The 26,358-nt window shown below is 49.1% G+C and overlaps 1 protein-coding gene across 1 annotated transcript in view; it reads left to right on the top strand.

The window, feature by feature from the left end:
- Nucleotides 1-5,493: 5,493 nt before the first annotated feature.
- als2cl (ALS2 C-terminal like) overlaps nt 5,494-26,358 on the top strand; it is a 100,584-nt gene continuing 79,719 nt past the window's right edge. Inside the window, exons 1-4 of the mRNA XM_033020423.1 lie at nt 5,494-5,616; nt 19,588-19,823; nt 22,718-22,823; nt 25,385-25,571. Of these exons, the coding sequence (XP_032876314.1) occupies nt 19,677-19,823; nt 22,718-22,823; nt 25,385-25,571 (440 nt within the window). The 5' untranslated portion in view covers nt 5,494-5,616; nt 19,588-19,676. The remainder of the gene's footprint in view (nt 5,617-19,587; nt 19,824-22,717; nt 22,824-25,384; nt 25,572-26,358) is intronic.

The following is a 26,358-nucleotide window of genomic DNA, read 5'->3' as shown; positions in this document are numbered from 1 at the left end:
ATCTACAATGGTGGTGAGTGTGGTGTGTGTGGGACTGGGCTACATCTACAATGGTGGGGAGTGTGGTGTGTGTGGGACTGGGCTACATCTATAATGGTGGGGAGTGTGGTGTGTGTGTGGGACTGGGCTACATCTACAATGGTGGGGAGTGTGGTGTGTGTGTGGGACTGGGCTACATCTACAATGGTGGGGAGTGTGGTGTGTGTGGGACTGGGCTACATCTACAATGGTGGGGAGTGTGGTGTGTGTGTGTGGGACTGGGCTACATCTACAATGGTGAGGAGTGTGGTGTGTGTGTGGGACTGGGCTACATCTACAATGGTGGGGAGTTTTGTGTGGTCTCTTGAGCAAGCTGTGATGCAACTAGACAGTAAGGCGATACAGCTTGTGAGAAAGGCCAGTGACTGGGTCAGACATCTGGCATTAGGCAAGCATGTTGGGCAAGTTTGGCAAGAAGTGGGAATAACCAGAATCAATCAAGAACCACCATGACATCATCAACACACGGCCAGGGGTGGTGGCGGATATGATAATTGTGTTATAGACAGGCACATGGATATGTGGGAATGGCGGGACATGGATCACATACTGGCCGAGGAGATTGGTTTAACTTGCTATTGGTGTTATGTTCAACACCAACATTGTTAATTAACACTTAACACATTTTCCACACAGAGAGTTGTGAGTCTGTGGAATTCTCTGCCTCAGAGGGCGGTGGAGGCAGGTTCTCTGGATGGTTTCAAGAGAGAGCTAGATAGGGCTGTTAAAGATAGCGGAGTCAGGGGATATGGGGAGAAGGCAGGAACGGGGTACTGATTGGGGATGATCAGCCATGATCACATTGAATGGCGGTGCTGGCTCGAAGGGCCGAATGGCCTACTCCTGCACCTATTGTCTATTGTCTATTGTTAACTGAAGGGCCTGTTACTGTGCTGTACTGTTGTATGGAGTCATAGAGTTAAACAGCGTGGAAACAGGCCCTTCGGCCCAACTTACCCATGCCGACAACATGCCCCATTGGGCCAAAGGTACAGAAGTGTGAAAACCCACACCACTAGATTGTCTTCCCAGCTGTTATCAGACAACTGAACCATCCTACCACAACCAGAGAGCGGTCCTGAACTACTATCTACCTCATTGGTGACCCTCGGACTATCCTTGATCGGACTTTGCTGGCTTTACCTTGCACTAAACGTTATTCCCTTATCGTGTATCTGTACACTGTAAACGGCTCGATTGTAATCATGTATTGTCTTTCCGCTGACTGGTTAGCACGCAACAAAAGCTTTTCACTGTACCTCGGTACACGTGACAATAAACAAAACTGAATTGGACCCACCTGCCTGCGTTTGGCCCATATCCCTCTGTACATTTTCTATCGAACAAACTAAGCTCAAACTATCCAAAGATAGACACAAAAAGCTGGAGGAACTCAGCAGGTCAGGCTGCATCTCTGGAGGAAAGGAATAGATGACACTTTGGGTCGAGACCCTTCTTCAGACTATCCAAATGTTTTTTAAACGTTGCAATCGAAGGACATTATTGCCATAGAGGGAGTGCAGAGAAGGTTCACCAGACTGATTCCTGGGATGTCAGGACTGTCTTATGAAGAAAGACTGGATAGACTTGGTTTATACTCTCTAGAATTTAGGAGATTGAGAGGGGATCTTATAGAAACTTACAAAATTCTTAAGGGGTTGGACAGGCTAGATGCAGGAAGATTGCTCCCGATGTTGGGGAAGTCCAGGACAAGGGGTCACAGCTTAAGGATAAGGGGGAAATCCTTTAAAACCGAGATGAGAAGAACTTTTTTCACACAGAGAGTGGTGAATCTCTGGAACTCCCTGCCACAGAGGGTAGTCGAGGCCAGTTCATTGGCTATATTTAAGAGGGAGTTAGATGTGGCCCTTGTGGCTAAGGGGATCAGAGGGTATGGAGAGAAGGCAGGTACGGGATACTGAGTTGGATGATCAGCCATGATCATATTGAATGGCGGTGCAGGCTCGAAGGGCCGAATGGCCTACTCCTGCACCTAATTTCTATGTTTCTATGTTTCTATGTAATCAAAGATCCTATAGCGGAGCAAGATAGTCCACTCCTGCTAAATGCAAGGGGCTGACATGTCGTACGCAACAGAGCGGATCATGGGCCTTTTTTTCATCCATTTCAGTAACCCGACCCGACCCGACTCGCAGTGTAATCAACGTTGCGGGGGAACAGTTTGTGTTAATAACTTAAAATTCTGAAAATGATGAGAAGATTTTTACCAAATAACTTTTATTTTTACATAGAAACATAGAAACATAGAAATTAGGTGCAGGAGTAGGCCATTCGGCCCTTCGAGCCTGCACCGCCATTCAATATGATCATGGCTGATCATCCAACTCAGTATCCCGTACCTGCCTTCTCTCCATACCCTCTGATCCCCTTAGCCACAAGGGCCACATCTAACTCCCTCTTAAATATAGCCAATGAACTGGCCTCGACTACCTTCTGTGGCAGGGAGTTCCAGAGATTCACCACTCTCTGTGTGAAAAAAGTTCTTCTCATCTCGGTTTTAAAGGATTTCCCCCTTATCCTTAAGCTGTGACCCCTTGTCCTGGACTTCCCCATCATCGGGAGCAATCTTCCTGCATCTAGCCTGTCCAACCCCTTAAGAATTTTGTAAGTTTCTATAAGATCCCCTCTCAATCTCCTAAATTCTAGCGAGTATAAACCAAGTCTATCCAGTCTTTCTTCATAAGACAGTCCTGACATCCCAGGAATCAGTCTGGTGAACCTTTACGAGGATGTTTCTGTAACCGGCTTCCTACGGGATCTTTGGTGCGGAGACGGAAGCCGGTTACGGAAATGGGGCCTTAAATTACCCATGAATCTGCCCATGACCGTACTATGTATTTTTCGTCGAGTGGACTATCTTGCTCCCTATAGGATCTTTGGTTGCAATAGTTCCCAGCCTCAGCTACCTCCTCCATCATCTAATTCCACACACCCACTCCCCTTTGTGTGAGAAAGTCGCCCGTCAGGTTCCCATGAAACCTCTGCCCCCCCCCCCTCACCTGAAACCACCAAGCTTTATTAGTGCAGTCCATTCAGTCGGGCATGAAGAAGCATCTCAACTTTCTCACTGCCAAATAAGGGACAAAAGGGCAAAATACGGGACAAATTCCCAACGGCAATTCGTTGACCGACTCGGCCGTGGCTGGGTGAATGATGAGTTGGCCCCGGGTGCTGGACTGCACACAAAGCCCAGCCGGTGAGGGGAGGAGAGGAGAGATAGGAGAGGGGCGAGGAGAGGAGAGTGGAGTAGAGGGGAGGAGAGGACGAGGGAGGCGCCAGGAGAGGGCTGACGGGAGAGGGACGGGAGGGGATGGTGCGAGGGACGAGGGGAGAGGCCGAGGAGAGGAGAGGAAGGAGAGGAGAGCGCAGAAGAGGGATGGATGGAGAGGAGAATGAGGGAGAGGCAGAGGAGAGGAGAGGAGAGGAGACGGATGAGGAGAGGAGAGGAGCGAGAGAGATTGGAGAGGACGAGGAGAGGAGATGGGAGATGAGGAGAGGAGAGGAGAGGACTGAGGAGAGGAGAGGAGAGCGAGAGGATGAGGGAGGAGAGGAGAGGAGGAGATGGAGAGGAGATGGAGCGAGAGGAGAGGAGAGGAGAGGAGAGGAGAGGAGAGGAGAGGAGAGGAGAGGAGAGGAGAGGAGAGGAGAGGAGAGGAGAGGAGAGGAGAGGAGAGGAGAGGAGAGGAGAGGAGAGGAGAGGGGAGGGGAGGGACATCGGTTTGCAGGAACTACTCCAGTACGTCGAGCGAGCGAGGGGGCCGAGTGGACTTTGTGGACTTTGAATAATGGAGCCAAAACAAGTCTGTGCCCTCATGTGTAATATATGCAGTTGCACATTTGATAAATTAAGCATCAATGGACCATTAGAGGCCTACAGCACAGAACAGGCCATTCGGCCCATCTCATCCACGCTGAACAAGATGCTCCATCTAAGCTAATTACATTTCCCCGTGTTAGTGTGGCACGGTGGCGCAGCGGTAGAGTTGCTGCCTCACAGCGCCGGGGACCCGGGTTCAATCCTGACCTCGGGTGCTGTCTGTACGGAGTTTGTTCGTTCTCCCCGTGACCTGCGTGGGTTTTCTCCGGGCGCTCCGGTTTCCTCCCACACTCCAAAGACGTGCGGGTTTGTAGGTTGTGTAAGAAGGAACTGCAGGGGCTGGCTTAAACCGAAGATACACACAAAACGCTGGAGCAACTCTTTTTCACGCAGAGAGTTGTGAGTCTGTGGTGAGGCTGTGGATTCTGAGAGAATGGAGCAGCTGGGCTTGTACACTCTGGAGTTTAGAAGGATGAGAGGGTATCTTATTGAAACAGATAAGATTATTAAGGATTTGGACACGCTAGAGGCAGTAAACATGTTCCCGATGTTGGGGGAGTCCAGAACCAGGGGCCACAGTTTACAAATAAGGGGTAGGCTATTTAGAACGGAGACGAGGAAACAGAGTGGTGAGTCTGTTGAATTATCTGCCTCAGAGGGCGGTGGAGACTGGTTATCTGGGTACTTTCAAGAGAGAGATAGGGCTCTTAAAGATAGCAGTCAGGGGATATGGGGAGAAGGCAGGAACGGGGTACTGATTGGGGATGATCAGCCATGATCACATTGAATGGCCGTGCTGGCTCGAAGGGCCGAATGGCCTACTCCTGCACCTATTGTCTATTGTCTATTGTCTAGTCTCGACCCGAAACACCACCCATTCCTCCTCTCCAGAGATGCTGCCTGTCCCGCTGAGTGACTCCGGCATTTTGTGTCTATCTGCGGTTCCTATTAAATCTCTGGCCCCCTTCACCTTCATCCAAATCAAGTCAAGTCAAGTTTATTTGTCACATACACATACGAGACTACAAACACACTACAAACAGAATGGAACATAGAAACATAGAAACATAGAAAATAGGTGCAGGAGTGGGCCATTCGGCCCTTCGAGCCTGCACCGCCATTCAATATGATCATGGCTGCTCATCCAACTCAGTATCCTGTACCTGCCTTCGCTCCATACCCCCTGATCCCTTTAGCCACAAGGGCCACATCTAACTCCCTCTTAAATATAGCCAATGAACTGTGGCCTCAACTACCGTCTGTGGCAGAGAGTTCCAGAGATTCACCACTCTCTGCGTGATAAATGTTTTCCTCATCTCGGTCCTAAAAGATTTCCCCCTTATCCATAAACTGTGACCCCTTGTTCTGGAACAGAATCACATATTCACATATTACATATTTGTGGGAGGGAAATTTTAAAAAGACACCACACAACAGTAAAATGGTTGAGTAAAGTTAGTCCCAGGTTTTATTAGTGCAGCTTATTCAACTTTCAAGGTTAACTGGCAAAGAGGGAGGTGGTGAATGTGGGAAGGTGTCCCGGCCATTGCTATGGTAACTTGGAATGTATGCAAAGCAATATGGGAGAGGAGGGGTTTGCCTGACGGAGTGTACTTCCTCATCGAGGCAGTCAACACCAGAGGGGAAGCAAGCATCTGTGTAATCCACACACACACACACACCCTCGCTCTGCCAAGCCTTGATCACCAACCCACCCAGCATCACCACTTCAGCAGAAGGTAAGACAGCAGGACTCTAAAGCACGCTGACTGCAAAATAAATCTCCTGGTCTCTCAAGAGTTCGCTTCCTGCCAGAACTTTGTTTGTGCAGTTTCGCAGAAAAACCCCCCAAAGTGACTGGATTATTTCTTGTGGAAATGTAACTCCGTTTGGCAGATGTTTGATTGAGGAAAATTCCACCTAGTGTTGAGGCAGCCTGGCGTGTATTGGCAAGTGCTGTTGTGTTCTCCAGAGCCCTGCCTTTCCAACTGCTCGGGTTGTCTATCAGTGGCAAACCCGCCGTGAATCAGTTCTGCTGCTGAATCAGCCTCTTGGTTTCTGGTTCTGGTTCCCTCTGTAATCTTCCCCTGAAATAGTCAAGCAGAGCTCGCCGAGGTTTTTTCAGCAAATTAAATCAGTGCTGACTCCTCCACTTGGCGTACAGACTTTCCACTGACTGGCTAGCAGGCAATAAAAAGCTTTTCACTGTACCTCGGTACACATGACAATAACCTGAAGCTGAACTGAACTCCAGACACAAACATGCTGGAGTAGCTCAGCGGGCAGGCAGGCAGCATCTCTGGAGAGAAGGCTTCGGCTGGAGTGACCTTTCTCGGGTCAAGACCCGTCTTCAGACTGAGAGTCAGCGGAAAGGGAGACACGGAGATAAGGAAGGATGAGGTGTGAAAACAAAGAAAGAAAAATAGGGGGATGGAGTTCAAGGAAAATATGGAATACCAAATGTGAAATTCTCTGCCTGGAATGGAAGGGGATAGATCACGTACGGAGATTAGTTTAACTTGGCATCATGTTCAGCACGGACATTGTGGGCCGAAGGGCCTGTTCCTGTGCTGTACTGTTTTATGCTCTAAATTCATTGTTCCATTGTCAATAGGCCGGTTCTCTGGATATTTTCAAGAGAGAGCTAGATAGGGCTCTTAAAGATAGCAGAGTCAGGGAATATGGGGAAAAGGCAGGAAGGGGTACTGATTGTGGATGATCAGCCATGATCACATTGAATGGCGGTGCTGGCTCGAAGGGCCGAATGGCCTACTCCTGCACCTATTGTCTATTGTCTACAGATTATTGTCTATAGCTGGGAGGAAGGTGCGTACAAAGATAAAATGTGACTACAGATGACCGTGGATTTAAACTAGAGCAGGTGGGGGTTAAGTGCATCAGTGATAGGAGCAGAATTAGGCCATTCGGCCCATCATGTCTACTCCGCCATTCAATCATGGCTGATCTATCGCTCCCTCCTAACCCCATTCTCCTGCCTTCGTTCTCCCCATAACCCCTGACACCCGTACTAATCAAACATCTATCTATCTCAGCCTGTTGGGGGAGTCCAGAACCAGGGGCCACACACAGTTTAAGAATAAGGGGTAAGCCATTTCGAACAGAGACGAAGAAACACTTTTTCTCACAGAGAGTTGTGAGTCTGTGGAATTCTCTGCCTGTGGAGGCCGGTTCTCTGGATACTTTCAAGAGAGAGCTAGATAGGGCTCTTAAAGATAGCAGAGTCAGGGGATATGGGGAGAAGGCAGGAACAGAGTCTATTAAAAATATCCATTGAAGTCTGGGCATTGTATCTACATTAATCTCCATGTTATATTTAACTCTCTCTACAATCCGTGCAAACCAGCCTTCAGCTATTTGTCCTTTTTTGTATGAAATATGCAGAGCTGCGATGCAGACATAATTCATCACGGAGGCAAGAATCTGAACTCAGCCCAACAGTAATAGAGTCGTGGGTGTGTGCGTTTTAATTACCATACAAGATCATAAGTCGTAGGAGCAGAATTAGGCCATTCGGCCTATAGATACTGCCACTCACACGCTGAGTTTCTCTAGCATTTACGACAATAGACAATAGGTGCAGGAGTAGGCCATTCGGCCCTTCGAGCCAGCACCGCCATTCAATGTGATCATGGCTGATCATCCCCAATCAGTACCCCGTTCCTGCCATCTCCCCATATCCCCTGACTCCGCTATCTTTAAGAGCCCAATCTAGCTCTCTCTTGAAAGTATCCAGAGAACCGGCCTCCACCTGAGGCAGAGAATTCCACAGACTCACCACTCTCTGTGTGAAAAAGTGTTTCCTCGTCTCTGTTCTAAATGGCTCCCCCCTTATTCTTAAACTGTGTCTCCTGGTTCTGGACTCCCCCAACATCGGGAACATATTTCCTGCCTCTAGCGTGTCCAAACCCTTAATAATCTTATATGTTTCAATGAGATACCCTCTCATCCTTCTAAACTCCAGAGTGTACAAGCCCAGCCGCAATGAGGTTTCAATGAGGTCCAACATTATCTACTGGAACAATGAACTGAGAGCATAAAACAGTACAGCACAGGAAACATAGAAACATAGAAACATAGAAATTAGGTGCAGGAGTAGGCCATTCGGCCCTTCGAGCCTGCACCGCCATTCAATATGATCATGGCTGATCATCCAACTCAGTATCCCGTACCTGCCTTCTCTCCATACCCTCTGATCCCCTTAGCCACCAGGGCCACATCTAACTCCCTCTTAAATAAATCTCCCACTCCTGCGTAGGAACAGGCCCTTCGGCCCACAATGTCCGTGCTGAACATGATGCCAAGTTAAACTAATCTCCTCTGCCTGCACGTGATCTGTCCCCTTCCATTCCATGCATTTCCATGTAAAAGTCTCTTAAACCAGAGACCCTGGTTCGATCCCGACTACGGGTGCTGTCTGTACGGAGTTTGCACGTTCTCCCCGTGACCTGCGTAGGTTTTCTCCGAGATCTTCGGTTTCCTCCCACACTCCAAAGGCGTGCAGGTTTGTAGGCGAATTGGCTTGGTGTATGTTTAAATTGTCCCTAGTGTGTGTCAGATAGTGTTAGTGTGCGGGGATCGCTGGCCGGCACGGACTCGGTGGACCGAAGGGCCTGTTTCCGTGCTGTATCTCTAAACAAAATTAAATTAAACTAAACCCGAAAAATATGTTCAGTGTGTGTGCAAATGCTGTGTATAAATATACATATGTACATATGTACACACCACATTTATATATATATATATATATATATATATATATATATATACTAGACCAAGTCTGTCAGCTCCCCCAACGTAAGATTCCACCACTCACGCATAGCCCCCAACTGCGCAGGCGCGGCTTATTTCCCCTCATCCCCCGGCACGCCCTCCTCCTCCTCCTCTTCACCCTCCCTCTTCAATCCCTAGAGAGGGAGGGGGTAGAGAGGGAGAGGGAGGGGAGGGGTGCAGAGAGGGAGGGTAGAGAGAGGGGGTTGGAGAAGGGCAGAGAGGGAGAGCGGTAGGGAGGGGGTGGCATCTCCCTCCTCCACATACCCCCCCCATCTCCCTCTACCACCCCACTCCCCACCCTATCTCCCTCCTCCTCATTCCCCTCATCCTCCTCCCCTCACTTCCATTCCCTGCCCCAGGATCTACCCAGGTTGTAGAGCAGCACCAGGACGTGGAACTGGGCCTTGTTCTCCTACTCGGCCCGGCCCTGGCTGTAGACTCCAGCCGTCAGCTCGGCCGCCGACTGGGCTCCGGTGCAGGCCCCGACTTCATCTCCGAGCTCGTCCCTGACCCCGGGCCCCAGGCTCGTCCTTGGTTCCAGCGATGGCTTCTTTCTCGGCCCCGGTTACGGCCCCATCCCAAGCCCCGGGCTCGGCCCTCACTCCAGCTCCAGCACCACCCTCCCCACCGGGCATCGGGAGTCGGCAGCCGCCGCCACTCCTCGTTCATCGCGAGCGCTGGAGTGCCCCCCTCCCTCCCGTAGTGTCCCGTCCTGCCTTGCAAGTGCATTGTGACGTCACTTGGGTTTTTCTTTAACGAAATGTGTCAGTTTTCAGACTGTTTTTAAAACTTTAAACGATTAATAACTTCGGAAATATAGGCGGGAATGCGACGGGAAGATGTTTATTGCCTCGACGGGAAAAATGTGAGTAGGATGTGTGAAAATGGGAAGGCTGCGGCCTAGCGTTTGGAAGAAGATAGGATTTAACCAGATTGAGTGACACACACACGCACACAAACAAGACAAAGAATTTTTGTTATACAGAGATATATAAATGATGGTAGAATAAGGGGAAAATTGGATTAGATTAGTGTAAAATAAGTAGTTGATAGTCAGCTGATGGGCCAAAGGGCCAGTTTCCATGCTGAAGAAGGGTCTCAACCCTAAACGTCTGGGACAGGCAGCATCTCTGGAGAGAAGGAAAGGGTGACATTTGTGTCTATCTCCGTTATTAGGATCGTTTCAATAAAACCACAGCAAATGCCACAAATAAGCATATTACTCATTCATTTCCCACAGTCCAAGCAACCAGTGCGCAATCACTCAGTGCAACTTCTGATTTTTTCCACCAATTGCAAAAGACAGTAGCGCAGCGGTAGAGTTGCTGCCTTACAGCGAATGCAGCGCCGGAGACCCGGGTTCCATCCCGATTACGGGTGCTGTCTGTACGGAGTTTGTACGTTCTCCCCGTGACCTGCGTGGGTTTTCTCCGAGATCTTCGGTTTCCTCCCACACTCCAAAGACGTGCAGGTTTGTAGGTGAATTGGCTTGGTGTAAATGTAAATTGTCCCTAGTGGGTGTAGGATAGTGTTAATGTGCGGGGATCGCTGTTCGGCGCGGACCCGCTGGGCCAAAGGGCCTGTTTCAGCGCTGTATCTCTAAACTAAACTAAACTAAATCCCTTTTTTCAGTTCAGGCTGAACCATGCAATTGATCCAGACTGGGTTCAGAGAATGTGGTTCAATACTCCACAGATTGTGTTTCATATCATCCATTGCCCAGATTCACAATATTGCCTGTTCATCCTTTCTGGTTTTGAATAAGTAGAACATAAAGATTTCAGCAAGAGGGTGGCACGGTGGTGCGCCGGGTAGGGCTGCTGCCTCACAGCGTCAGAGACCCTGGTTCCATCCTGACTACAGGTGCTGTCTGTACGGAGTTTGCACGTTCTCCCCGTGACCTAGGAAGGAATGCAGTGTAGGTTTACAAGGTTAATTCCCGGGATGGCGGGACTGTCATATGCTGAGAGAATGGAGCGGCTGGGCTTGTACACTCTGCAGTTTAGAAGGATGAGAGGGGATCTCATTGAAACATATAAGATTGTTAAGGGTTTGGACACGCTAGAGGCAGGAAACATGTTCCCGATGTTGGGGGAGTCCAGAACCATGGGCACAGATTAAGAATAAGGAGTAAGCCATTTAGAACGGAGACGAGGGAACACTTTTTCTCACAGAGCGTGGTGAGTCTGTGGAATTCTCTGCCTCAGAGGGCGGTGGAGGCCGGTTCTCTAGATGCTTTCAAGAGAGAGCTAGATAAGGCTCTTAAAAATAGCGGAGTCAGGAGATATGGGGAGAAGGCAGGAACGGGGTACAGATTGGGGATGATCAGCCATGATCACATTGAATGGCCGAATGGCCTACTCCTGCACCTATTGTCTATTGTCCTGCGTGGGTTTTCTCCGGGTGATCCGGTTTCCTCCCACACTCGAAAGATACACAGGTTTGTCAGTCAATTGGCTTGGGTAAAGATTGTAAATTGTCCCCAGTGTGTGTGTAGGATAGTGCTAGTGTACGGGGATCACTGGTCGGTATAGAGTCGGTGGGCCGAAGGGCCTGTTAATGCATTGTATCACTAAACTAAACTTGGATAGGCCCATGGATATGTAGGGATGGAGGGATACGGATCACGTGCAGGCTGAGGAGATTAGTTTAACTTGGTCTCATGTTCGGCACAGACATTGTGGGCCGAAGGGCCTGTTCCTGTGCTGTACTGTTCTATGGTTTATGCGTACATGGCTATCACAGCTAATTTCGGACTTTGCTGGCTTTAACTTGCACTAAACGTTATTCCCTTATCATGTATCTGTACACTGTGAACGGCTCGATTGTAATCATGTATTGTCTTTCTGCTGGCTGGTTAGCACGCAACAAAAGCTTTTCACTGTACCTCGGTACATGTAACAGTGGTTGACGGCACTAGGCCTGTACTCGCTGGAGTTTAGAAGGATGAGGGGGAACCTCATTCAAACATACAGAATAGTGAAAGGCCTGGATAGAGTGGATGTGGAGAGGATGTTTCCACTAGTGGGAGAGTCTAGGACCAGAGGTCACAGCCTCAGTACTAAAGGACATATAAAGGAGATGAGGATGAATTTCTTTAGTCAGAGGGTGGTGAATCTGTGGAATTCTTTGCCACAGACGGCTGTGGAGGCCACAAGTCAATGGATATTTTTAAGGCAGAGATAGATAGAGTCTTGATCAGTACGGGTGTCAGGGGTTATGGGGAGAAGGCAGGAGATTGGGGTTAGGATGGAGAGATAGAACAGCCATGATTGAAGGCGGAGTAGATGATGGGCTGAATGGCCTAATTCTACTCCTATCACTTGTGAACTTATGACGTGAAAATAAACTAAACTGTTTGTTTCCGATCAAATCAGGCATTACCATAAATGGAAAAGATATTTACCATGTTAGAAACATAGAAACATAGAAAATAGGTGCAGGAGTAGGCCATTCGGCCCTTCCAGCCAGCACTAACCACTAGGATTGCCAACTTTCTCACTCCCAAATAAGGGACAAAAGGTCAAAATACGGAACATATTTCCGACGGCAATTCGTTGACTGACTCGGCCGTGGCTGGGTGAATGATGAGTTGGCCCCGGGTGCTGGACTGCACACAAAGCCCAGCCGGCGGGCCAGCTGAGGAGGTTTGGCCCGGGGGCCGCGCACAAAGTCCGGCGCCCCATCCAACTCATGAACCGATGATGTCCCGGCTAATACGGGACAGTTGGCAACCCTACCATGCAATATGATCATGGTTGATCATCCAAAATCAGTACCCCTTTCCAGCTTTCTCCCCATATCCCTTGATTCCGTTAGCCCCAAGGGCTATTGGAACCGTTGGAAAGGGTGCAGAGATGTTGCCAGGACTTAAGGGACTGAGCTACAGGGAGAGGTTGAGCAGACTAGGACTCTATTCCTTGGAGCGCAGGAGGATGAGGGGTGGTCTTATAGAGGTTTAGTTTAGTTTAGCTTAGAGATACAGTGCGGAAACAGGTTCTTCGGCCCATCGAGTCTGTGCCGGCCAACGATCCCCGCACACTAACACTGGGGGCAATTTAACAATTTTACCAAGCCAATTACTCTACAAACCTGTGTGTCTTTGGAGTGTGGGAGGAAACCAGAGCACCCGGAGAAAACCCACGCAGGTCACGGAGAGAACGGGCAAACTGTATAAAGTGTACAAAGGTGTATGTTAATGAGGGGAATAGACTGGGTGAAGCACTTCTCTTACCCAGAGTAGGGGAATCAATAACCATGGGACAGAGGTTTAAAGTGAGAGGAGAAAGATTTAATAGGAACCTGAGGGGCAACTTTTTCACTCCGAGGGCGGTGGGTGTATGGAACAAGATGCCAGAGGAGGTAGTTGAGGCTGGGACTATTACAACATTTAATATACATCTGGACAGGTGCATGTAGAGGGCTATGGGCCAAACGCGGGCAGATGGGACTAGTGTAGATGGGGCATCTTGGACGGCATAGACAAGTTGGGCCGAATGGCCTGTTTCTTGCTGTATGAGTACAATCCAGCCAAACACAAATACAATAGGTTGAAACATAGACAATAGACAACAGGTGCAGGAGTAGGCCATTCAGCCCTTCGAGCCAGCACCACCACTCAATGTGATCATGGCTGATCATCCCCAATCAGTACCCCTTTCCTGCCTTCTCCCCATATCCCCTGACTCCACTATCTTTAAGAGCCCTATCTAGTATCCAGAGAACCGGCCTCCACCGCCCTCTGAGGCAGAGAATTCCACAGACTCACAACTCTCTGTGAGAAAAAGTGTTTCCTCATCTCCGTTCTAAATGGCTTACTCCTTATTCTTAAACTATGACCCCTGTTTCTGGGCTCCCCCAACATCGGGAACATGTTTCCTGCCTCTAGCGTGTCCAAACCCTTAATAATCTTATATGTTTCAATAAGATATCCTCTCATCCTTCTAAATTCCAGAGTGTACAAGCCCAGCTGCTCCATTCTCTCAGCATATGACAGTCCCGCCATCCCGGGAATTAACCTTGTGAACCTACGCTGCACTCCCTCAATAGCGAGAATATCCTTATTCAAATTTGGAGACCAAAACTGCACACAATACTCCAGGTGTGGTCTCACTAGGGCCCTGCACAACTGCAGAAGGACCTCTTTGCTTCTATTGTTAACTCAACTCCTCTTGTTATGAAGGCCAACATGCCATTTGCTTTCTTCACTGCCTGCTGTACCTGCATGCTTACTTTTATTGACTGATGAACAAGGACCCCGTTGTACTTCCCCTTTTCCCCAATAGGTAGAATGATAGAAACATAGAAAATAGATGCAGTAGTAGGCCATTTGGCCCTTCGAACCAGCACCGCCATTCAATATGATCATGGCTGATCATCCAAAATCAGTACCCTGTTCCTGCTTTCTCCCCATATCCCTTGATTCCGTTAGCCCAAAGAGCTACATCGAACTCTCTCTAGAGAACATCGCAAAGCTGGGGCAAAGGGGAAAATGCCAGAGCGAATGTTAGTGCAGATGGGAAGTTGCACTAGATGTATATGTGGTAACTCTAGTAACATCTGGTAAGACGGTCAGAATCTTTCCTCTTTCTTTTTATCTTTGGAGTAAACCAGCATCTGCAGTTCCTTCCTACACTATAAAAAGCTCTCTCTTTCCTGTTTCTGAGAATCGGTTTTCCACCCAGACGCTGATGTGTTTCCCTCCCCGTAACAGTGGCTCCGTTTTCAAACCAGCGAGTTGAAGTTGGTGCTGGAAGGAACTGCAGATGCTGGTTTAAACCCAAGATAGACACACAAAGCTGGAGTAACTCAGCGGGACAGGCAGCATCTCTGGAGAGAAGGAATGGGCAACGTTTCGGGTCGGGAACCTTCTTCAGATTTCTTCACACAGATGGTGTTCTGGAACATGTTATGAACTGAAAGAATGCCTCACCAGTGAAACTACATTTAGAAAATAGAATACGGAACCATGCAACGCAGGCCCTTCGGCCCACAATGTCCATGATAGAAGTAGAATTAGGCCATTCGGCCCATCTAGTCTACTCTGCCATTCAATCATGGCTGATCTATCTCTCCCTCCTAACCCCATTCTCCTGCCTTCTCCCCATAACCCCTGACACCCGTACTAATCAAGAATCTATCTACTTCTGCCTTAACAATATCCACTGTCTTGGCCTCCACAGCCTTCTGTGGCAATGAATTCCACAGATTCACCACCCTCTGACTAAAGAAATTCCTCCTCATCTCCTTCCTAAAAGAACGTCCTTTAATTCTGAGGCTGTGACCTCTGGTCCTAGACTCTCCCACTAGTGGAAACATCCTCTCCACGTCCACTCTATCCAAGCCTTTCACTATTCTGTACGTTTCAATGAGGTCCCCCCTCATTCTTCTAAACTCCAGTGAGTACAGGCCCAGTGCCGACAAACACTCATCATATATTAACCCACTGTAATGATCCCATTCCTGGGATCATTATTGTAAATCTCCTCTGGACCCTCTCCAGAGCCAGCTCATCCTTCCTCAGATATGGTGCCCAAAATTACTCACAATATTCCAAATGCGGCCTGACCAGCGCCTTCTAGAGCCTCAGCATTACATCCCTGTTTTTGTATACAAGCCCTCTTGAAATAAATCACCTCTGCTTGCTCCTATTGTCTACTGTAACTCAGCAGGTGAGGCAGCATCTATGGAGCGAAGGAATAGGCGCCGTTTCCGGTCGAGACCCTTCTTCAGTCCCTCGTTTGTCATGTCTTACTAAGTTTGTATATTCTGTTTGTGCTGCAGCAGGTAAGAATGTCATTGTTCTATCTGGGACACATGACAATAAAACACTCTTGACTCTGCCCTCTAGTCTTTGACATTTCCACCCTGGGGGAAATATTCTGACAGTCTACCACCTCTGAGCCTCTGGTAAGTTTAGAGACGTTAGGCCTGATGCTTTAAACCGATTCTTGAAAGAAGAGGTTATTGCACCATAATCTCTCCTTCATGTTTGTTCATTTTTTTTCTCACGAGCACACTGATTCCCTTCAATGATCTGCATTCAGTATCCACAAGGTTACTTCATAAAATAAGCAGCGTTTGGTTCGTTTATTGTCATGTGTACCGAGGTACAGCGAAAAGCTTTCGTTCATAAGGTCATAAGGGAGAGGAGCAGAATTAGGCCATTCGGCCCATCTAGTCTACTCCGCCATTCAATCATGACCGATCTATCTCTCCCTCCTAACCCCATTCTCCTGCCTTCTCCCCTTAACCTCTGACACCCATACTAATGAAGAATCTATCTACCTCTGCCTTAAAAAAATATCCACTGACTTGGTCTCCACAGCCTTCTGTGGCAAAGAATTCCACAGATTCAATAATAAACAATAGACAATAGGTGCAGGAGGAGGCCATTCAGCCCTTCGAGCCAGCACTGCCATTCATTGTGATCATGGCTGATCACCCCCAATCAGTACCCCGTTCCTGCCTTCTCCCCATATCCCCTGACTCCACTATCTTTAAGAGCCCTATCCAGCTCTCTCTTGAAAGCATCCAGAGAATCTGCCTCCACCGCCTTCTGAGGCAGAGAATTCCACAGACTCACAACTCTCTGTGAGGAAAAGTGTTTCCTCGTCTCCGTTCTAAATGGCTTACCCCTTATTCTTAAACTGTGTGTGTGGCCCCTGGTTCTGGACCTGATTCTGACCCTGATTCACCACCCTCTGACTAAAGAAGTTCCTCCTCATCTCCTTCCTAAAATAACTTTTGTGGCGTGCTAACCAGTCAGCGGAAAGACTATACATGGTTACAATCGAGCCGTCCACAGTATGCAGCAGATACAGTGTGAAGGGAACAACATTTAATGCAAGATAAAGTCCGATTATAGATAGCCTGCGGGTCTTCAATGAAGTAGATAGTAACAGGACCATTCTCTAGTTGCTGATACGATGGTTCAGTTATTTGTGGTTTAGTTTAGTTTAGAGATGTAGCGTGGAAACAGGCCCTTCGGCCCATCAAACCCGCACTGTCTATCAATCACCCATTCATCCTAGTTCTATCCCACACACTAGGGGCAATTTACCAAAGCCAATTAGCCTGCAAACCTACACGTCTTTGGAGTGTGGGAGGAAACCGGAGATCTCGGAGAAAACGCACGCGGGTCACGGGGAGAAGGTACAGACAGCGCCCGTAGTCGGGATGGAACCCGGGTCTCTGGCGCTGTGAGGCAGCAACTCTACCGCTGCACCACCGTGCCGCCCTTTCCGAGCCACTTCTGCAGCAATGAATCACACAGATTCACCGCCCTCTGACGGCAGTTAACGCACGACAATAGACTGGATATTAACACGCGTTGCATTTTATTTTGACGGTGCAGTATAAAGGAGAAGTTGTGCTCCTCTTGGTGCAGCTGCGTCACGCCCTGCACTGTGCAAGTCGGGTCTAAAGTCAGTCAATGTACAGGAATCACATAAAACTCAAACACTTCCAATTGCTGCATGTCTGAAACAAAGGCAGAAAGTACTGGAAACACTCAGCCGGTCCGGCGGCCTCTGTGGAAAGAAATGCAAAGTTAATATTCCGGGTTCAAAACTCTTACAACTGGGATACGGCACAGGAAAGATCTTTGATCGGACTCTGCTGGCCTTACCTTGCACTAAACGCTATTCCCACATCATGTATCTGTACTTTAAGAAGGAACTGCAGATGCTGGAAAATCGAAGGTAGACAAAAGTGCTGGAGAAACTCAGCGGGTGCAGCAGCATCTATGGAGTGAAGGCTGGCCCCGCTCTACATCAGTCTGAAGAAGGGTTTCGACCCGAAACTTTGCCTATTTCGTTCCCTCCATAGATGCTGCTGCACCCACTGAGTTTCTCCAGCACTTTTGTCAACCTTCATGTATCTGTACACTGTGAATGGCTCGATTGTAATCATGCATTGTCTTTCCGCTGACTGGTTAGCACGCAACAAAAGCTTTTCACTGTACCTCGGTACACGTGACAATAAACTAAACTGAACGAAACTGATACTGGAAGGTAGATAAAGGGTCTCGAAGAAGGGTCTCGACCCGAAACGTCACCTTTTCCTTCCCTCCATAGATGCTGCTGCACCCACTGAGTTTCTCCAGCATTTTTGTCTACCCTCGATTTTTCCAGCATCTGCAGTTCCTTCTTGAACTGAAACTGGTGTTTGTAGGGCCCAGGGTCATGAACTAACTATTGGCCTGGCTATGGTTTCTAAACCTAGTGTTGCCCTCATTGTCAGCTGAGTGTGATTGGGATTTTATGCGTTGTCACTTCCCATATTTTTCAACCAGTGAACCACGGTTCATCCATTGTATCTTTGTGCAATAAAAATAGAATGTCAGAAACTCATTTATACCAAAGATAGACACATAATTCTGATCTAACAATTAAGTCATGGGCTGATGGGGTCATAGAGCCATCGAAGCAGAGAGTTGTGGAGTTGTAGAAACATGGGGCACTGCTCGGTTTGGGAACAGCTCCATCCAGGATTGGTAGACATTGCAGCAAATTGTGGATGCAGCCCAGACCATCACACAACCCCCCCTTCTATTTTTCCCATTTGTATCTAACGCTGTCTCGGCAATAGGGTTGCCAACTGTCCCGAATTAGCCAGGACATCCCGTATACTTTTCACACAGAGAGTTGTGAGTGTATGGGATTCTCTTCCCCAGAGGGCGGTGGAGGCCGGTTCTCTGGGTACTTTCGAGAGAGAGCTAGATGGGGCTCTTAAAGATAGCGGAGTCAGGGGATATGGGGAGAAGGCAGGAACGGGGTACTGATTGGGGATAATCAGCCATGATCACATTGAATGGCGGTGCTGGCGTGAAGGGCCAAATGGCCTACTCCTGCACCTATTGTCTATTTTCTATTGAGCTACTCGGGAGAGTTTGGATAGGCTGGGGCTTATCTCTATGGAGCATAGGAGGCTGAGGGGTGATATTGAGATGACCACGAGGGGCCCACAGTCTTTGTCCCCAGATTAGAGGATTCTACAACTAGAGGGCACAGGCAGAGGAGAGAGGTTTAAGAGGGATCTCAAGGGCAACCTTTGCACTCCGAGTGAAGTCTGGATTTGGAACGAGCTGCCAGAGGAAGCTGGAGAAGCAGTCACGGTGGCGCAGCAGTAGAGTTGCTGCCTTACAGCGAATGCAGCGCCGGAGACCCGGGTTCCATCCCGACTACGGGTGCTGTCTGCACGGAGTTTGCACGTTCTCCCCGTGACCTGCGTGGGTTTTCTCCGGGTGCTCCGGTTTCCTCCCACACTCCAAAGACGTACGGGTGTGTAGGTTAATTGGCTTGGTGTAAATGTAAAAATTGTCCCTAGTGGGTGCAGGATTCTTCAGACTGAAGAATCTGTAGAGTCTGAAGAAGGGTCTCGACCCGAAACGTCACCCATTCCTTCTCTCCAGAGATGCTGCCTGTCCTGCTGAGTTACTGTTTTGATATCTGTCTGCTTATAAAATAAGTAAACTAGTACATAATATACAGAGAAAGATGGCTGCACACACACTCGTGTTGGAATCAAAAACAGGAATGATTTATTTCCAAGTCAAAGGTCACTGACTGATTTGCTGAGCATTTACAGATGATCAGCCATGATCATTTTGAATGGCGGTGCTGGCTCGAAGGGCCAAATGGCCTACTCCTGCACCTATTTTTCTATGTTTCTATGTTTCTATTTGAAGTTGGAGAAGTCAATGTTCATATCGCTGGGGTGTAAGCGGCCCAAGCGAAATATGAGGTGCTGTTCCTCCAATTTGTGCTGGCCCTCACTCTGACAGTGGAGGAGGCCCTGGACAGAGAGGTCAGTGTGGGAATGGGAGGGGGAGTTAAAGTGCTTAGCGAACGTTTGCTGTCCAGTTCTACGTTGCACGGCCATGATTCTGACCATTCACACCGTGTGTTCGTGTACAGAGCAGCAGCAGCAGCAGCAGCAGCCGGCGGGACGTGAGGCTGAGGGCGGCCTGCTGAACAAGATGGAGGAGCGGAAGGTGAGGTGAGGCATGATCATGGAGCCTGGCGGTCGCAGGCAGCGGGCAGAGTCCAACCTCCGGCCCCACCTCTCCAGGTTCACCGCCGGGAGGATGCCCCCTTGCTCCAAACCACTGTCCAGCACCAGGACAGCTGTGCGCCCAGGGCCAGATGTGAAGGTAAGACATAGAAACATCGAAAATAGGTGTCAGTGTAGGCCATTCGGCCCTTCGAGCCACCACCACCATCCAATGTGATCAATATGTTCCTGCCTACTTCCCATATCCCCTGATTCCATTAGCCCTAAGAGCTAAATCTAACTCTAGCTCTTCCGCTGAGTTACTGCGGCCTTTTGTGACTCTCTATCTATGAGAGACATAGACAGGGTACCTGGAGTATTGTGTGCAGTTGTTGTCTCCTAATTTGAGGAAGGACATTCTTGCTATTGAGGGAGTGCAGCGTAGGTTTACAAGGTTAATTCCCGGGATGGCGGGACTGTCATATGCTGAGAGAATGGAGCGGCTGGGCTTGTACACTCTGGAGTTTAGAAGGATGAGAGGATATCTTATGGAAACATATAAGATTATTATGGGTTTGGACACGCTAGAGGCAGGAAACATGTTCCCGATGTTGGGGGAGTCCAGAGCCAGGGGCCACAGTTTAAGAATAAGGAGTAAGCCATTTAGAACAGAGACGAGGAAAGCCTTTTTCACACAGAGAGTTGTGAGTCTGTGGAATTCTCTGCCTCAGAGGGCGGTGGAGGCCGGTTCTCTGGATACTTTCAAGAGAGAGCTAGATAGGGCTCTTAACGATAGCGGAGTCAGGGGACATGGAGAGAAGGTAGGAACGGGGTACTGATTGGGGATGATCAGCCATGATCACATTGAATGGCTGTGCTGGCTCGAAGGGCCGAATGGCCTACTCCTGCACCCATTGTCTATTGTCTATCCTGTTCCTGCTATCTCCCCATATCCCCTGACTCCGTTAGCCCTAAGAGGTAAATCTAACTCTAACTCTTCTGCTGAGTTACTCCGACATTTTGTGTTTATCTATGAGAGACATAGACAGGGTAGACACTCAGAATCTTTTTCCCCCAGGGCGTAAATGTCAAGGACGAGAGGGAATATCTTGCAGGTGAGAGGGGGAAAGTTTGAAGCTGTACCCTGGGGTAAAGGCACGTGGTCACAGGGGTATCTGATACCCTCTAATCCCGGCATCGTTCTGGTAAACCTCCTCTGCACCATCTCCAAAGCCCCCACGCCCTCTCTGTAATGGATGGGACCAGAACCGCCCGCAATACGCCAAATGCGTCCTGACCAAATCACGGCAAGCCGCATGATGACCTCCTGACCCTTGAACTCAATGCCCCGACTAATGACGGCACAGTAGTTATAAGGTCATAAGGTCATAGGTGACAGGAGTAGAATCACGCCATTCGGCCCATCAAGTCTACTCCGCCATTCAATCATGGCTGATCTATCTCCCCTTCCTAACCCCATTCTCCTGCCTTCTCCCCATAACCCCTGACAACAGTTCTTCCAACAACCATCAGGCTCTTGAACACAACACAACACAACACTGACCTCAGCTGCGAACTCTGGACTTTCTTTATTTGCACCTGGCAATCCCTTTTATTTTGCATTAGTATTGTGCCTATTAATTTATTGAAACATAGAAACATAGAAAATAGGTGCAGGAGTAGGCCATTCGGCCCTTCGAGCCTGCACCGCCATTCGATATGATCATGGCTGATCATCCAACTCAGTATCCCATCCCTGCCTTCTCTCCATACCCCCTGATCCCTTTAGCCACAGGGGCCACATCTAACTCCCTCTTAAATATAGCCAATGAACTGGCCTCAACTACCTTCTGTGGCAGAGAGTTCCAGAGATTCACCACTCTCTGTGTAAAAAATGTTTTCCTCATCTTGGTCCTAAACGATTTCCCCTTTATCCTTAAACTGTGACCCCTTGTTCTGGACTTCCCCAACATCGGGAACAATCTTCCTGCATCTAGCCTGTCCAACCCCTTAAGAATTTTATAAGTTTCTATAAGATCCCCCCTCAATCTTCTAAATTCTAGCGAGTACAAGCCGAGTCTATCCAGTCTTTCTTCATATGAAAGTCCTGACATCCCAGGAATCAGTCTGGTGAACCTTCTCTGTACTCCCTCTATGGCAAGAATGTATTTCCTCAGATTAGGAGACCAAAACTGTACGCAATACTCCAGGTGTGGTCTCACCAAGACCCTGTACAACTGCAGTAGAACCTCCCTGCTCCTATACTCAAATCCTTTTGCTATGAAATTTTTGTTTCTTATATATTTTATTATATATTATCTTAGTTTAGTTTAGTTTGGAGATATAGCGTAAAACAAGCCCATCGGCCCACCGAGTCCACACCAACCGGCGATCACCCATTCACACTGGCACTATCCTACACACTGGGAACAATATACAGAAGCCAATAAACCTACAAACCTGCACGTCTTTGGAGTGTGGGAGGAAACCGGAGCACCCGGAGAAAACCCACGCAGGTCACGGGGAGAATGTACAAACTCCGTACAGACAGCGCCCGTAGTCAGGATGGAACCTGGGTCTCTGGCGCTGTGAGGCAGCAACTCTACCCGCTGTGCCACCGTGCCGCCCCATGTACTGTACATTTATGTTCCCGATGTTGGGCTCACAGTTTAAGAACAAGGGGTCGACCATTTAGGACTGAGATGAGGAAAAACCTTTTCAGCCAGAGAGTTGTGAATCTGTGGAATTCTTTGCCACAGAAGGCAGTGGAGGCCGATTCACTGGATGTTTTCAAGAGAGAGTTAGATTTAGCTCTTAGGGCTGAAGGAATCAAGGGATGTGGGGAGAAGGCAGAAACGGGGTACTGATTGTGGATGATCAGCCATGATCATAGTGAATGGCGGTGCTGGCTCGAAGGGCCGAATGGCCTACTCCTGCACTGTGTTGCGTCTACTTGCATGTTAAGATGCTGCGGCTTGGAGTTTATTGTTCCGTGGTCGGTACATATGACAATTAAACACTCTCTTCTCTCGCCTCATCTTTGTCTCATCAAAGGAGAAATGCCAACGAGAAGCTGCCTACCTCTTCAAGTTGGAGCAGGCCTTCAAGAATCAGTTGTCGGACATTAAAGCCCAGATTCTGCAGCCACTGGTCAAAGCTGGTGAGTGAGTGACTGTTAGATATCACATTACCTTATAACCTCAGGAATGGTTCATAACTTCATGTTCATCAGTGATAGGAGCAGAATTGTGCCATTCGGCCCGTCGAGTCCATTCCCCCATGCAATCATGGCTGATCTATCTCTCACTCTCAACCCCACTCTCCTGCCTTCTCCCCATAACCGCTGCCGCCCGCACTTAGGGTGGACAACTTTCTCACTCCCAAATAAGGGACAAAAAGGTCAAAATAAGGGACAAATTCCCCACGGCAATTCGTTGACCGACTGGGCCGTGGCTGGGTGAATGATGAGTTGGCCCCGGGTGCTGGACTGCACACAAAGCCCAGCCGGCGGGCCAGCTGAGGAGTTTTGGCCCGGGGGCCGCGCGATATTGCACGCAAAGTCCGGCGCCCCGTCCAACTCAAGAACCGATGATCGGCCATGAGAAGAAGTGGTGGTGGTGTTGGCGGTAAGCGAAGGTACGAAGGTCGGACAGCTGGCCGGGCTGACGGGGCCACGGGCGAGGTGCTGCTGCTGTTGCTGCTGCTGCACTCCATAGGCTGCACTACGTCGGGACGGGTGAGGCGGGGCCGGGAGGCGGCGCTCCGACCCGACAGTCCCCTCGACCCGAGTAGTACCGGTCAAATACGGGATAAGGGCGGTCCTGTACGGGACAAACCAATTTAGCCCAATATACGGGATGTCCCGGCTAATACGGGACAGTTGGCAACCCTACCCGTACGAATCAAGAATCTATCCATCTCTGCCTTACAAATACCCATTGACTTGGCCTCCACAGCCTTCTGTGGCAAAGAATTCCACAGATTCACCACCCTCTGAACAAAGAGTTTGAGTAAAGGTTCAGTGTGGCAGGACTTGAGTTGAAGCTGATGTAGTCACGTTGGAAAGAGTGCAGAGGAGATTTACGAGAATGTTGCCTGGACTCGAGGGCCTGAGCTACAGGGAGAGGTTGAGCAGGCTAGGACTCCATTCCTTGGAGCACAGGAGGATGAGGGGTGATCTTATAGAATGTATAAAATTATGAGAGGAATAGATCGGGTGAAAGCATATTTTCCCAATTATTAGTGGTGAAATTAATATAAATAGTGGAGGATAACTCCCATTCTCCTGCCTTCTCCCCATAACTCCTGGCACCCGCACTAATCAACAATCTGTAAATCTTTACTGACTGTTGCTCTGGTGCGAGCATCTTGCGTACTGCGAGCATCTTGTGTTAATGTCTGCTGATTTGATAATGTGGACTAACTACATCAGGATGCATCACAGCACGGTTTGGGAACAGCTCCATCCAAGACCCGTAAGAAATCGCAGAGAATTGTGGACGCAGCCCAGACCATCACACACACCAACCTCCCTTCCATCGACTCCATCTACACCTGCAAGGCCAGCAGCATCATCGAGGACCAGTCGCACCCTGGCCACTCCCTCTTCTCCCCTCTCCCATCAGGCAAGAGGTACAGAAGTGTGAAAACAAACGCACACCTCCAGATTCAGGGACAGTTTCTTCCCGGCTGTTATCAGGCATCTGAATCATCCCACCACAACCAGAGAGCAGTCCTGAACTACTATCTACCTCAGTGGGATTCTCCTTGACTTTGCTGGCTTTACCTTGCACTAAACGTTATTCCCTTATCATGTATCTGTACACTCGAATCATGGCTCGATTGTAATCATGTATTGTCTTTCCACTGACTGGTTAGCGCGCAACAAAAGCTTTTCACTCTACCTCGGTACACGTGACAATAAACTCAACTGAACTGCCCTCCAGGTAGGAAGGTGTGAGGTTACCCAGAGAGTGTTGCCTCCCCCAGGGGTCACAGCTCCAGAGACAGTCAGATCATTGGACCATCATGTACATGTTTACCTCCATCCAGAGAGGGTGACTGACTCTGGGATTCTCCCCCTCATCCCATCAGGACTTCCCAATACTTGGATGAGTCCCAGAGCACAGTGGATACCGGGAGATATGTGACTTGGACAGCATGGCACTGGGATAGCTGGAGTAACTCAGCGGGTCAGGCAGCATCTGTGGAGAACATGGATAGGTGACGTTTCACAGAGTGCTGGAGTAACTCAGCGGGTCAGGCAGCATCTGTGGAGAACATGGATAGGTGACGTTTCACACAGTGCTGGAGTAACTCAGCGGGTCAGGCAGCATCTGTGGAGAACATGGATAGGTGACGTTTCACAGAATGCTGGAGTAACTCAGCGGGTCAGGCAGCATCTGTGGAGAACATGGATAGGTGACGTTTCACAGAATGCTGGAGTAACTCAGCAGGTCAGGCAGCATCTGTGGAGAACATGGATAGGTGACGTTTCACACAGTGCTGGAGTAACTCAGCGGGTCAGGCAGCATCTGTGGAGAACATGGATAGGTGATGTTTCACAGAGTGCTGGAGTAATTCACAGCACCAGGGACCCGGGTTCGATCTGAACATCGGGTGCCGCCAGTGTGGAGTTTGCATGTTCTCCCTGTGACTGCGTGGGTTTCCTCTGGGTGCTCTGGTCTCTGACAACATTCCACGTTGATTTCCTTTCCATAGACGCTGCTGATCTGAAGTCACGGGCTCACCTGAAGGAGCACCTGTCTGTATTGGAGACGACTTTAGATGTTCTGTGTGATCGGGCAGAGGACCACTGCTCGCACCTGAATGAAAGCCTCCGTTCTTCAACCCACAGAGAGCTCTACCTGGTCAAAGATGCTCAACACCTGAAGGAGGTTTACATCACGTAAGTCAGCGCGGTTAGAAGAGAAGGTGGACAAAAATTCTAGAGAAACTCAGCGGGTGAGGCAGCATCTATGGAGCGAAGGAATAGGTGACGTTTCGGGTCGAGACCCTTCCTCAGACTTATGTGGGGGTGCGGGAGGGGGCAGGAAGAAGAAAGGAAGAGGCGGAGACAGTGGGCTGTGGGGGAGCTGGGAAGGGGAGGGGAAGGAGGGAGACAGCAGGGACTACCTGAAATTGGAGAAGTCAATGTTCATACCGCTGGGGTGTAAACTGCCCAAGCGAAATATGAGGTGCTGCTCCTCCAATTTGTGGTGGGACTCACTCTGGCCATGGAGGAGGCCCAGGATAGAAAGGTCGGATTCGGAATGGGAGGGGGAGTTGAAGTGCTGAGGCACCGGGAGATCAGGTTGGTTAATGCGAACTGAGCGGAGGTGTTGGGCGGGGAACTTTCCCCAGACGACAATGTCCTTATGTGTGGGAAAAATTGTTTTTTTTTAGATTCTAATTTAGTTTTGTTTAGATTTACAGCACGGAAACAGGCCCTTCGGCCCACTGAGTCTGTGCCGACCAGCAATCCCCGCACATTAACACTATCCTACACGCACGCACGCACGCACGCACGCACGCACGCACACACACGCACGCACGCACACACACACACACACACACACACACACACACACACACACACACACACACACACACACACACACACACACACACACACACACACACACACACACACACATAAACACACACACACACACACACACACATAAACACTAGGG

Source organism: Amblyraja radiata, chromosome 4 (genome assembly GCF_010909765.2).
Source record: "Amblyraja radiata isolate CabotCenter1 chromosome 4, sAmbRad1.1.pri, whole genome shotgun sequence".
Classification (NCBI taxonomy): Eukaryota; Metazoa; Chordata; class Chondrichthyes; order Rajiformes; family Rajidae; genus Amblyraja; species Amblyraja radiata.
Note: the sequence above shows the minus strand (reverse complement) of the source record. Positions and strands in the feature narration are given on the sequence as shown.